Here is a 14,200-nt window from a genome sequence, read left to right as displayed (position 1 = left end):
GTTTTAAGGAATGGTTGGGAGAGCCATGCAATATGACAGTTTTGTACTGTTTTGAATTGGTGAAGTGATTGCTTTTAGGTACGTGTTTTAATCTCATTTGGAGATATGAAATGATTGCTGTAGTCTCAGGAAATAGCAATAGCTGCAATGGCATAAGGTTGCCTCCTGACTTGCCAGGAAAAGTGGGCTTTAAGGACTACTACAGGATGGAAGTACATTTAGAAAACATATAGAAAAGTTTTATTATACAGGTCGTATCTCCCTTTACGGGGATTCCCTTGTCCAGAAACATCCATGGTTCTGGCACTGGCAAGTGTAAGTGTGTGTGTGTGTGTGTGTGTGTGTGTGTGTGAGAGAGAGAGAGAGAGAGAGGGTGTGGGTGTGGGTGTGGGTGTAAAACCGGGCAGCAGCGGCTATGGAGCCAGGTGGCTCTGGCCCCAGCCATGGAGCCAGGCAGCTGCTGAATTCTGCCCCAGCTGAGCAGCTCTGGCCATGGAACTAGGAGGATGTGGAGCTCCACCCTGGCAGCAGCAGGACCGGCAACATCTAGAGAGTCCCGGGGGGCAGGGGCTGGAGCCCTAATCTGGTGTCAGCACAGACCAGGAGGAGAGGGACCTTCCCTGGTCCAGCAAGTCCTCTCATTCAGGACAAGTCAGGTTCTGAGGGTGCCAGACTAGGTCCAATCTATATAAAGAATAGCTGTATATAAATCTGTTCTTCTGTCTGTTGTTAGCAGTATGACTGATTAACTGAACTGAACTTCTGGCTAACGAAAGCCCTACGATATTGCCCAGATTGTGCTATATTGGCTAAGTCAGTATCTAACAACACATATTCTATTGGGTTATCTAGGTTACCGCAACTACCACTGTTCCAATTAGACAAACACCGTTGCATCTTCAATACCATTGTATGGTAACTATTAATAAAATTGACCTTTAAGTGGTGACCCCTGTACACTGTTCACAGTAGTCTATATACTGGCCGAGGTGAATTAGTGGGCCCAGGGCTAGAGGAAGTGTGTGTGGGGGGGGGCTTCCTCACCACTTCCACTTGCAGCCCCCTCACCTTTCCCCTCCATGCTCCTGCCAAGAAAATGGGATTGGAGTGTTGGGGGCTTGCCCTGTCCTACCTGGCATTCCTGGTGGAGAGTGGGGTCAAGGTGTGGGGTCTTTCCCTGCTCTGCCTGTCTGGTGCTCCTCCTGGGAAGCAGGTTGGTGTGTGGGGACTTCCCCCACTCCTCTGACATTTTTCCCAGTTGGTCAAGGCCTCTTTGGCCCAGTGACTAATCTGCCACGGCTTACTGGAATAATATTTGCTCTGAAATATTTCTTAACCACTATGCCAACCTTGGGAATGCTTCTAAGTCAGTGTAATAATGGGAAATTAGAAGTAAAATATTTTGACTTTTCTTTTGTCCGACTACTCTACTGAAATCTTTAGTTTTGAGTCTTTACTGTTGATCTGGTGGATCCTGAATGTATTTTGGAGATTTAGTGGACACCACTCTCCTCTACTTTCTGTTTGGAGGACAGCTGGGATGGGCCATTAGGTATCTAATGGTTTAAAGGAAGATTAGAGGAAGCTCACCGAAGGCAATAAAACGTGGCTTGTATTAATGAACCAATGGATAAAGGTTCTGTCTCTGAACTATATGAACATGTAATAAATTTGAAATGCAAATAATCAGTGCACAGTAGATTTAAAAGACATTAATACAGAAAGAAGCTAAGACATGACAATGGACAGGAAATTTGATAAATATTTCGAATGAAAGCCAGGAGTAAAAAGGCAAATGTGAGTTTGGTGCTACAATGTTATGGACCATTGTTGTGGCCTTTATCCACCAATGGTGGCACTTCCCTAAAAATACAAAGTAGTTTGAGATACCTTCATATACAAAAATCAGAAAATTAAATAGAACCTGGAAATAACAAAAATAGTAATTGATACAGATTTATGAGGAAAGAATAAGAGAATTGAGTAAAATTTAGCTTGGTCAAACAGTGACAAAAGGTGAACATGAAAAATGTTTTCAAATATTTTAAGGGTTTAAACATTAAAGTAGGGTAATGAATTATTTAGAATGATCCAAAGGAGTATAAAATAGGATCAAAAGGATAAAATTAAGCAAAGTAGTATTTAGTCTGAATATAAAGAAAAATATCCTTACCGTGAGATCCGTTACTAGATTGTGGAATAATCTTCCAAACAGGCAGTGAATGTCCCATTGCTTGAAATGGTTAAGACTAGAGAATATGTTATAGAAAACAATCTTTCAGTGAGAGAGGACTTACGTGACCTAATAAGGTTTTTTTTCCATTTTTTGACTTCACTGATTTTTGAAAGATTGTATCTAGAAACTCAATATTGGTCATGGTGGAGAAAAAGAACCATATGATTTATTTTATTTTTCCTTTTTTAATGTGAGGAGAGGAAAAACAATTGCCCATGCAATTTTACAAGTATCATTTTTGAGGCAAGAGTTGTAAAAGTTTGGCCCTGGATAGCAATATTAATATTAAATATGGAATCTAAACCCACCAAAGCAAGACAGAAGTGAGTTAATGCTACCAGATTACATGATGGCTAAGGTTTGATATGACATTTATCTTCAGGAGTGAATAGATTGATAAATCACAAGTGGCATAGCCACAAGTGAGTTAGCAAGTGTTTACTCATGAGTGAAAATAAATGTCATATTGGACTATAGCCATTCTGTATTGTGTGCATATACAAGTTAAGTGGCTTATTTATATTGTCCACAATATTTTTTCAGTTGTGAGAAAAATAAAAAATACCCAGCAGAGAATGTTGTTGTCAGAATTGTATTATTTCTAGTGTGTTTGTTTCCTAAGCTGTTGTCTTTATTGCAATGTTTTGCATTCAGTTGTGTGAAAACATTGTTTGTGCAGTATGCTGAGGTGCTTTTGTGTGAGACTTGCTTTAATGCACAAAGGGCTGGATTAAAACCTTACAACCCTGGCCAAGTAAGGGACTAACATACAACCCCTTAATTTTTTCCACTTTCTACCCCAGCATTTTTAGGCTCTTTTTATACTGTCTATCCCATGTGTGAGTTTCCATAGAGAATTATCTGTTCTCTTGACCCTCTTCTCCATTTTTATTGTTCCTATTGCCCCACATCTTTTCTCTCTCTTTGTGTTAAGCAACTGTCAGTATTTGCCTTGTCTTTGGTATCAGACCACCTCAGCTTTTTAAAATCTGTGACTTCAAAGAATAGTAAAATGTTTCAGGGAAAGAAAGCATGTATTAATAACATCAGAGAGAAGAAGAGTTTACCTGCTATCACCAGAAAAAAAAATAGTTTGAAAGCATATTGTGAATATGGTGGCTAGAGAGAGATGTGGTTGAGACAAATTAGCCTTTCTGCCTTTCAAATCAGAGTTCCCTATGGCATTGTGGACGATTATCTTCCTGCCTATTAAAACACACCTGGGATGCCTCCTGGGATGAGGTTTACCTGGGTGGTCGACAAATACCTTTGATGTCGACACCCGTGCGTCCAGACTATCGCGCTGAGCCGACAAACAGCTAATCAGCTGTTTGTCGGCTCAGCGCGGCAGCCATGTAAATTTAAATGAAGTGGCGATTATTTAAATCGCCGCTTCATTTTCCTATGTCTGGTAGCCTAATCTACATGCCTCTGGCGACAGAGGCATGTAGTCTAGACGTACCCTTAGTCTACATGTAGTGGCAGTTTTTCCTTTGCATCAAGATGTATTTTGAATTCAGTTATCCTTTTCTTAATATTTTCAGTTACTGAGCTCTTTTTCTTCTAGGTTGTATTTTCTACCTTCAAGTATCTACCATCATAGATGCTCATATGATGATCATCTTTAATGACTTTTCCCTATTTACTCATTACCTTTCTTGGTTCATCCAAATGCTTTAAAGATGGAAGTGTTTCTCTTGGGCAAGAAGAGCATTCCCAAATACATCTACCTGCGCTATCTCCTAGCTTAATAGATTCATCCTTTTTTCCCTTCTGTGTCCTTTACATTGAACTTTCTTGATCCCTCCCATTTTTCCTGTGTTTGCAAGTTCATTCCCCCCATAACATTGCTTATATACACAGTTATGATGATTCCTCATCCATGCATGCCTTTGACTCTTTAAATTGATAATGACCTTCCACTTTTCTAAATTACAACATATATGGAATGCTGCTGCCGGTTTTGGTCACCTACAAAGAAACATAATATATCATGCCCATCTTTATACTCCTCTACTGGCTCCTCATTAAATTCAGGATACAATTCAGAATTGCCCCCCATGTTTTGAATACACCATGGTCTTGCCTCCGTGTATCCTACCAGCTGTGTTTCATTAGGTTCCTCTTCACATTCCGTCTGCTAACTCATCTCCACTTCCTTCCTTCTTCCCATGATTTTACTGCTTATGATGTAGGAGGCTTTTGTTCCATTTCTGGTGCTGGAAACTACTGCCATTCCTTCTTAGTCTATTTTCAAAACTAATTTGAAGACATATTTTCTTATTTTCTCTGTATTTTATAATACTGCAAAATTCCCTTTTAAGTTTGGGATTTGGCCTGTGTAGGTTTCAGATGTTCTGGGGAACAAATCATAAGAATAATGCTGATCAGCCAAACAAAAATTCATTGTCTCCTGTTTGATCTGTGTAACACATAAGTTAGGTTGTAATATGCTTTGTAGTATAGTCATCCTGCAGGAAATGTTTAATGATTTTGTATGAGAAAGAGAGGTACTGCATTCACTTTAAAGAATGTCAATTACTGTGACTGTTGTATGAGTAAAGCTCTGTCTAGATATAAAAAGTGTATCCTCATCTGCAAAAATGATCCATGGATATCTGCAAATTTGCAAGGGTTCTACATACAAAATTGGTGTCTGCATCTGTGGCCACAAAAATGAGCCCCAGATATCTTCATTCACATCTGGATACTTGCGGATATAAAGCGGATATTCATGGATTTGCAGGGTTTTGTATATAAGTTGTGATATGTTCAGGACCCTGAGTTGTCTGTATAGCTTTATCTTGAACCAATTAGTTTATTTGTGGATTTCTTCTCCTTCTGAGAGAGCCGTATACACTTGATAGGCTGCTGTTTTACATGTGTACTACCCTGTTGCTGATACTATGAACATGTATTTTGGTATACTTGAGATGTGATCCTTGCAGATTTTGTTATTTTATTTATAAGAAGTTGAAAAGTTCCTATCCTATTCTGACTTAATTGACAATTTCAATAAGGTGATAGGCTTTGGCTCAAGATTAACTGAAGCAACACAATTCTCTGATTTTAAAAATAAATGATACAAGTTGAAAGCTGCCTGTCACTATAAAAAAAATCCCGGTTTCCCATTTGTGCATGTCTGATTGCAGGTCTTGCATAACCACTTGATGAGATTTAACTTTTAATATTTATTAAAAATGCTTAGGTGTACTAAAAAAAATAGTAAAAAATGAAAAAACCTATGAAGCTGTAGATGAACAACAGTGAAATTAGTGACTAGTATGAAGATTTTCTAAAATGTTTTTTCTTCTTAGTAAAATTTTATTCAAATATAAAATTCTAGGATTTTTATTTTAAATCTCACACATATGAAATACAATATTTTTAGATCAAGAAAATGACTTTTTTTTGCCAAAGAATATATGTGGATTATTCTTTTTCAGAAACATACTGCTGACATATGTACATGTGCACACACAAACACTACATAAATAGGACTTTTGTCTTCACCTGGCTGTGCTTTAGAGACCCACATGCTTATATTTCAGGTCGAACCTCTCTAGTCTGGCACTTTCTGGTTCAGCAACATCTATGATTCGGCATGATTTTATTTAGCCAGATGTCCATTTACCATGGATGTGGCCAAGTTTCCTGCAGTCCCATAAAGTTGTTTACAGCCACCAGTCCTGGTTCTCAGTGTTCTGTGTTGTTATTTAGCTCTAATTTACCCCTAACTATCCTCTAAGAGCCCAGTAAACAGTGGAAGTGTTGGTAATGCTGCTAGACAATATTGACCTCCTGTGGTCCAGCAAATTCTCTTGCTCGGCATTGGTCAGGTCCCAAGGATGCCAAACTAGGGAGATTCAACCTGTAGTAATTATACCTGTTAATATATATATAATATATCATGTGTGTTTGTGTATAGAGTATAATGTAAGTATTCTTTTTTTTAATAATAGCAGATTATCCAGTCAACATCTGCTCAAACTGTGAAACGAAACCCTGCTTGCCAGACTACCCAGATTAGGATGCCAGTGGTAATAACTCAGACCATTAGACCACAAGGTATGGGTTTAAATGTTCTAGTGAGATTATATTACATTGTATGAATTTCATTGTAATTTTATTATAAAGTAGTAGCATGGGGAAAACTCAGTGTTGACATTGGCAGGCTGGACATTACCTTTTACTTTCTTACTGGCTGAAAATGCACGTTTTCACTATATAATTTTAACATTTTTCAGACTGATATACTTACCTTTTGTGATTACAAATTTAGGGCCACAGGTTAAATTGCCTAGGTTTCACTCAGCAGTTTCTTTTGTGACAGTCCCAATGAAGTGAGGACTTTGGTTTCCTATAATTTTGTTATATGACTTTTTCTTTTGGTGTGGGAAAGAGTTTTTTTGCCTGAGAATGCTTCAGTTTAATCTTCCTGCTTTCTCTCTCAACCTTGAGACCACATATTTTAGCCACTATCTTTCCAGATGAAGAGGAACAGGTAGTACCCTCTTGGAGAAATATTTTAGCTATATGCCTATCATCTGCTACCAAAGTCACTTTTTTGTGATGTCAAAGACTGCCACATGCAGAATGCCTAGCCACAACCAGTCTGGTGTATAAGAGACTTTGGGTATTGGACCCTGAATGTTCCTTACAGCTGTACAAAGGTAGATAAATGGACTAGCTTTTTCTTGCCCCCTTCTTCTCCCTAGAGGTTCTTGTAGATTACTGGTTCCTCACGGTTATATGTATGTGTTCCCCTGCACGTCTTTATTACGTGTCTTTTTAAATTTCATTTCTGTTTACAGTTGGCAAATGTCTTTTCGGATGTAGGCAGTCAGATAATTGAAGATTTGTAATGGGATACAGAACGTGTCATCTTAAGGTCTTCAGTCTGAATCCAGTCTAGTTTAGGAATGTACAAATTCATTATTGTCTGTCTATTGATGAGTTGTTTGGTCTCCCTGTTCCTCACGGGAAAGTATATACCTCACAAACTTGCCATTACAGTTAGCACCAGTTCACGCTCTTAACTGGCCATTCTCTTCAGAGAGGCTAAGTGTTGCATGAGTATGGAGACTGATCTATTGTTTCACACTTGGGTCTGCTTTTTCTAGTCAGGGTTGAAGTGAGTTTATTTCTTAAGAGAGATATTGTTGGATTGACAACAAGGGCACTAAAATCCTAAATGTATTAACATATAAGATTATTTAATATGCCATGGGAGTATAAGCTTTCACACCTGGAATCCTCATTGGTGTGCCTTAATATGAGAAGGTTAATCTGATTTCTGGGCCCCGTCAGTGGTTGGCCTCTGTGCTGAGAATGCCAACAGTAGTGCTAATGGTGGTAGAAATGTGCATGGTGTGGACATATCTCTGTTAAGGCACATTTATTTCATGTAGTTGATTGATTGGCCATCAGATGGTAACGGTTTAATTCATAATCTTGCCTAAAGAATAATTCTTAGCATTTATACTCCTCTATGTGATATGAGCATTGTTATCTCTGTTTACAGGCTTGTCTTCACACAAGTTATACTGCTTTAACTATCTCAGTATAACTAAAACCGTACAACCCAGTAAACACAGTTATGCTGATATAAGAGAGTCTTACATTGTATAAGACATTCCCTCCTCATACAGTAGTAGGTATACCAGTACAAACTACCTTTACCCTCATAGAACTGGATCCACTCTAGAGAGTTGTTTCACTTGAGTTTTACCAGTATAGTTAAAGCAGTACAACTTCTCAGTGTAAGACTGTCAAGCATCTTTATACTTATGTAACTGTGTCCATGTGATAGGCTGTACCGTATACTTGTAAGTAAAAATGCATACCCTTTACTGAAGTATTTACACCAGTATAAATTTGTGTGAATGAGACCAGGCAGCTGGGGAAATTGAGCTAGTGGAGGGAAGGATAAAGTAACTTGCCAGGCTACACAATGAAGCATTGGTAGAGTCAGGATTAGAACCAGGTACCTATTCACTCCTAATTTCTGGCTCATTCCTCCATACCTTATTGCCTATGCTTAAATCATGACCTCAAGAGGAAGGACTATGTCTGTGTCTCTTGAGGTATCCAGTTCAACAGCTGATCCTGATTTACGAAAGTTATTGCAAATTATGTTGAGCTGCCTCCTAAAATAGAGCTATCAGTATCAAGGTTTCTGTTTTTGCTGTGGGCCTTGCAACCAAAAAGTATGCAACATAGGGAATTATTGCTTAGATACATACAGTAGCTGTTTACAATAGAAAGGGAGGTAAACATTATCCCAGATATCAAACCCCACTTTTAAATATGTTCTGTCAGATCCATTTGAGAAAATTCATATTCATAGGGTGAAGGCAAGTGGAATTAAATTCTCTATATACACTTTAGCTATGACAATTTATATTTGTTTAGGTTGATTTCAGGAAACTAAAAGATTGAGTTACTGCATTGGTTTTATTTCTGTAATATTCTTTGATTAAAGTTAAACATGCATAGAAAAATCAAACTATTGTTGCTAATTAACTTTGGATGAACATTACTACTGTTTCATTACTTTATTTCTAACAGCATACACTAAATCTGTTACACCTTGCCAGAGCTATTGCATCTTTTTTATTATTAATGCCCCTTTGAGTCTCCTGAACAGAAATAGTACATGCTGAACTATGTTAATTTTTCTTCTGTTTCATTCATTATCCCATACTTTCCAGTTCACTCAGTGAAATGTCTTCTAATTAGTTTATCTGAAATAGATGCATGAATTGACCAACTAAAGGATTGATGCTATTTGTGTCATCTCATGGATCTTCAATATGTCAGTTACAATGTTCATTCCCTGGATCTAGAAATTGAGGGCCAAAATCTTACTGTGGATTTTCTAAGATTGAGGCACCATACAGAGGTTTCTGTAGTGCACAATACACTGAAGGATTGAACAAAAACTGTCAAATAAGTTTTGTTTTGAGAACTCAGACTGGAGTTGAACAAAGATCTTAGAATTAAAAACAAAGTTGTCCTCAGCCAAGGCAAACCCTTTTGTTACAGAAAAGCATCTGTTGTAAAATAATTTATTAGTTCAGCTAACTATGCTTCCTCCCCTTGCTCCCTCTGATACAGAGGTAGTGGGGAAGGGGGAGTCCGTGTAGTAGATAAGATTAACTGATAAGCCCAGGCTTATCAGTTAATCGTATATTTGACTACACATTGATATCCTTAGTACCACTTTCTTACCCTTTTTAACAAGAAGCTATTTCAATTATTGTTTGCTTATTTTGTGCAAATCACACACACACACATACACATATATGAGCAGGTTATTGATAGTTTCAAAGATATTTATTGCTATTAAGTGTATTTTAGCCAACTATGGACAATGGTTTGCTGTGTTAGAATCTTCAATTTTTCATAAGTAAACGTTGAAAAAAGTTAATATTCACCTTTATTTTTAAAATTGTTCTCTCCTTCAGCAGTGGAACCTTTAAAAATAACAACTTGCTTTTGTTTGCAATTTAGAGACAGTTAAATTTAGTTCCTGGACAGAAGGTTCTTTGATGTAAATTGTCTGAGACAGCTCATAATAACATTGCTTGGTGTTTTTCAGGCACAGTAGGGAAGGCACCAACAATACAAGCCAGCCAAAGTCCTGAGGGCTTTGTTGTTCAGGTCTCTGCAAATCAGAAAAACAAGCTGAATGACCCTGGAGGTGGATCTTTCAGGTAAAAACAAAAAATAACAACAACAAACCCCTTCTCCCCCTCCCACAATTTAAAATGGATTTAACACCAGAGGGCAGTATTTTACAATAATTCCTAGATTTACCATGTCCTTTGATTGGATGGCAATCTGTTTATTCCTTTTTTTAAAAAGGATTTCAGATTTTTTCCTCCAATGCAGTTTTTTAATATTTCATAAACCTTCCAAAACACTGTTGTGAATAGGAATTATTCTCTTAGTAGAGGAAACTATGTAGATGAGGTTTTCATAAGTGTGCAATGCAGCTATTTTATGAATCAGATTTTAACGCTCATAGGAGATGTACCTTGTTGAGATAATCCTAACTGTGACAGCAGGGCATACTGTATTTAGATAGGCTTGTGCAGCTCAGCTGCAGGTATGAAGCCTAGGGGAAATGCTGTTCTTTAGAACTGACAAGAGAAACTCCATTGTGTGATTTGTTTGTGAGGCACAACTTGGGGCATTCTTTGGGTTCCTATAGTGGTTAGGAGCTGCAGAAGTTCAGCTCAGTAGCATGGGTTTATTGAGCTGCAGTTGGGCTTATTGAACTGCTATGCCTGTTACTTTGAATACACATCAAACTTTCATTAACATTATTTTGCATTCTATTTTTTGAACATTTTAATACTTGTAGTGGAAAATGGATGTTATATTTTATTGCTTTTATCTTCTTCCCACCTTCATTTTAAATTGGTTGCTTGTTTGAAATGCATTTTAATTCCTTTTAAAATATTACCCTTTTCCCTATTTATTTGCTAAAATAAGAAATTATTCTTAGACTGTCACATTCTTCCTTTAGGATACTTGCTTTGATCTGACCTCATCAAACTAGTAATTAATTGACAAGCTTAGACTTTTACAGGTAGAGTTAAAGAGAATTTGTAGCATGTTGTGAAATATCTCTGCTCTGAGGCATGTCAGCATTGCAACTAATAGTGGTAGTACTTAGTATTAATCGAGATGCAAAATCATTCAATTTTATATTTTCAAATGCTTTTGCCTCCCACTGAGTATTTAAATGATTTAAAATGTAGTTGGGTTCAATTGTACAGTCTTAATAAATATTTTTTGTGTTAGTAAGCAACATAGACATTTATTCTTCTTTAGCATGGCTTTCAATTTTACATACACCAAAAGGGACAGCATTTTTTGTTACTGGATGTTGTAAATTGTGCCAGGATTGATTCTTTCATTCACTTAGTTTATATGTAGAATATATTAGGTTAGTTGGAATTGTTAATTTTCCCTAGAGGAGAAGCAAATGCTCAAGGCACTGATTGATAAATCAATAAATCTTTAGTGAGTTTGGTAAATAAGCTGTCAAGATTGTATGTCATTTTTCCTCTAGAGAACAAATTTAGTCAGAATCAATGTGTTTGTTTCCTTGCATTGTTTTCTTGTTCAAAATAGCAAGACACAATGCTGTATTTAAATAAATCCATAAAATCGCAAGGATTTATTAAACAGCAGTAAAGATCAAGTTTTTTCTTGATATTGTAACAAAGAATTCTGTTGTTTGAATATTTGCATTTCAACCCCTAACCTCTCCTGAGGACAAATAGATGTCTGACTATTAAGCCTAAAGGCACAGAGCTGGAAATCAGTATTAATCCTCTGAATGCTGACTAGTTTTCCTCAACATTCCCAGCGTGTGTGAAGAATGTGTTTATAGCCAGAAGGCAAACTGGCATCTAAGCAGAGCAAAAATATGAAAAATAGTTGTGTTATGTATAAATTCATTTTACCCTTGGTGCTTTATTATTGCATATTTGTTTCATTATTTCATACTCTTTCTTTAAAATAACTTACTTTAGTTTTTCACTCATGGGAAAAGGGCTGGTCACTAGTAATAGAAATGGGAACTTTGTTTTTCTAGACATTTTATTTTAATAATGTAAATACTAAGTCCATTGTATCTTATTAAACTATTTTTTCTGATATATATTGTTTACTGAAGGCACATGTGAACAGAGCATTTCACAAATGGTAGTTTAGAATTCAATGTTGACAATAATTACTTTGTTAAAAGTTAGATTCATAATGCATTGTTGGTGCTCTGTAGTTAAGATGTAAGTTAATTTTCCTTTATAAAACCAGTTGTTAATCCCCTATCTTCTCCAAAATAAAATCCCCACATGACTTCATATGTTATTTTATTTTGTGGGTAAAAACTTATCCTAGCTAAAATTTGTCAGGGAAAATTGTGAACTACCCCATTCATGCATGTGGGGTTGTTAACTGTGATGACATCTAGAGATGAACATGTACATGGCAGTCTTGTTTACAATTTCTCGATTGCCATAGGAGGGCTCCAGTCTTCCTTGGAGGCTTCTAGACTATCAAAGTACCAAAAATATAATAGTACTAGAAGATTTACCTGGCATTGCTCAGGTCCTTTATTCAGTTTTTGGAAAATAAAATGAAAATGTACATACATTTGTGCATTCATTTAAATCATTGCTCTGGGGTGGGCTTGGGAATGAAGGATTCAGTACACGGTCTACCCCGAGGAGAGGAGAGTACCACAGCGCTCTCTCATTGCAGCAGAGTGGGACCAGGTAAAAAGTGCTTCTCCATGGCTGCTGCAGCTCCAGTGGGCTCAGCTGAGTGAGGTGCAGATTTGTCTAGTCCCTGTGCACTTTCCCCTTGCTCCATGACGAAGGGGAACAGCCAGCTCCTTTCACCTGGCTGCAACAATCCCATACAAATGTGGGGTGGAGGGAATCTTCAGCCCTCCCTGTCCTTCGTAAAGGACAATTGAAAGGTGGGAGGCTGAGGACTGAGGCAGTCCCAGACGAAGTGGGGAAAGTATATATAAATTCCTTTGATAGCTAGATTTGTAAATTGGGATGATAAATGGCTAACTACCATGACAAATGTTTGAAGTTGCAAAAAATGATTCCATAGCTTATCTTATGTTTACATTTGCACATTGAGCATGGTTTAAATTTTGTTTTGTTTGCATAATATAGTGAATAATATAGTGAATCTTTCCAAATTTTCAGCACTTATTCTTTGACTATAGAATGAATTTTCCGAAAATCTGTTTTTTTTTTAACTTTTGTACTTTAGGAGTGATAATATTGTTGACTTGAAAATAACTGTGTTAGATAGGTAGGGTATTACTGTTATTGGATGGTTGAGTATCATGACAGTGGACTAATGCTTGCAGGATGGGCATGAATATATGCCCTGTCTTTGTTTTACGGGCTCTTAGGTGTTTGAGGTGTGAAGAAATATTCCCAAACAATATCAAACCTAAATCAAACTAGTATTTGATGTGGAAATAAATGTATTAAGACCCCACTTAACACTGATTTCTGTGACATGCTACTCCCCACTCCCTCGTAACTTGACACACATCTATTTGTTCATGGATCCTGTTTTCAAACCAGATGAATTCATTGTTCATATCAAAGCTTGCATAAATTATGTTGTGAATAATTGTTTGAGGACAGTTATTAGTGGAGAGAGTAATGCTTGATTGGATAAATACGTTGTAATTAAATATTTTTGTTTATGAATAGAATTTTTCAGGCTATGAGTGCCTAAAGTTCTTTTTGTTATTTAATAGCTAATAATCTCAAGATATATCTGTAACCATAATAATACAATTTACAGGTGAGCTTGTTATACCTATAAGACATATTCGAATCTTTTTCAAGGGAAAAAGGCAATATGCCACGTTTATTGCAAATAAAGTATAGAAATCGGCATATGCATTCACACACGTACACGTAAGTCCTGCAGCTGGTGTCATAATTACCAGTCTTATTGGTGCTCATCCCAGCCTAGTGACCAAAAAAGCTGGGTTCTGTCAGCCACAGTTTGATGCTCCAAAGTTGTCTTCAAAAGACTAATCCAAAACTTCATGGCATGGCTATACACCCCATTTTTATGGTTGTAAGTCCCAACTTTTGCTTTAAAGTCCTCAATTCTGCCCCCTTTGGCCATCCTGAATTTGACCCATGCCTGAGTTCACGCCTTCTTGTTAGCCATTCTAACCCTCTGATGCTGAAGTCTTCTGTCTCTTGACAGAAACAGGCAGGATTTCTTACAAGCTTACAAAATTTAAAAAAAAAAATTAAACAATTTCTTACTAATTTATAATACCAAATACAAAATATATTTTAATACTTAGCAGCTCCTATAAACTAAACTTATTAAACAAAATCTATATAACTACATAAAACAAAGCTTATTGAACTACTACGATGTGTCAGGCCT

The 14,200-nt window shown here is 36.9% G+C and overlaps 1 protein-coding gene across 2 annotated transcripts in view; it reads left to right on the top strand.

Annotated features, from left to right (window-relative positions):
• Positions 1-14,200, top strand: part of LOC102463045 (transcription initiation factor TFIID subunit 4-like) — a 274,416-nt gene that overhangs the window by 52,199 nt on the left and 208,017 nt on the right. The window contains exons 8-9 of one of the 2 annotated variants that reach the window (XM_075940091.2): positions 6,202-6,304; positions 9,840-9,954. In XM_075940091.2, coding sequence (XP_075796206.1) covers positions 6,202-6,304; positions 9,840-9,954 — 218 coding nt within the window. Of the gene's footprint in view, positions 1-6,198; positions 6,305-9,839; positions 9,955-14,200 lie in introns of both variants that reach the window. The other variant, XM_075940090.2, reaches the window with a different exon arrangement.

Source organism: Pelodiscus sinensis, chromosome 12 (genome assembly GCF_052426305.1).
Source record: "Pelodiscus sinensis isolate ZL-2025 chromosome 12, ASM5242630v1, whole genome shotgun sequence".
Lineage (NCBI taxonomy): Eukaryota > Metazoa > Chordata > Testudines > Trionychidae > Pelodiscus > Pelodiscus sinensis.
The sequence above is the reverse complement of the archived record's forward strand: the minus strand, read 5'-3'. Positions and strand labels throughout refer to the sequence as shown.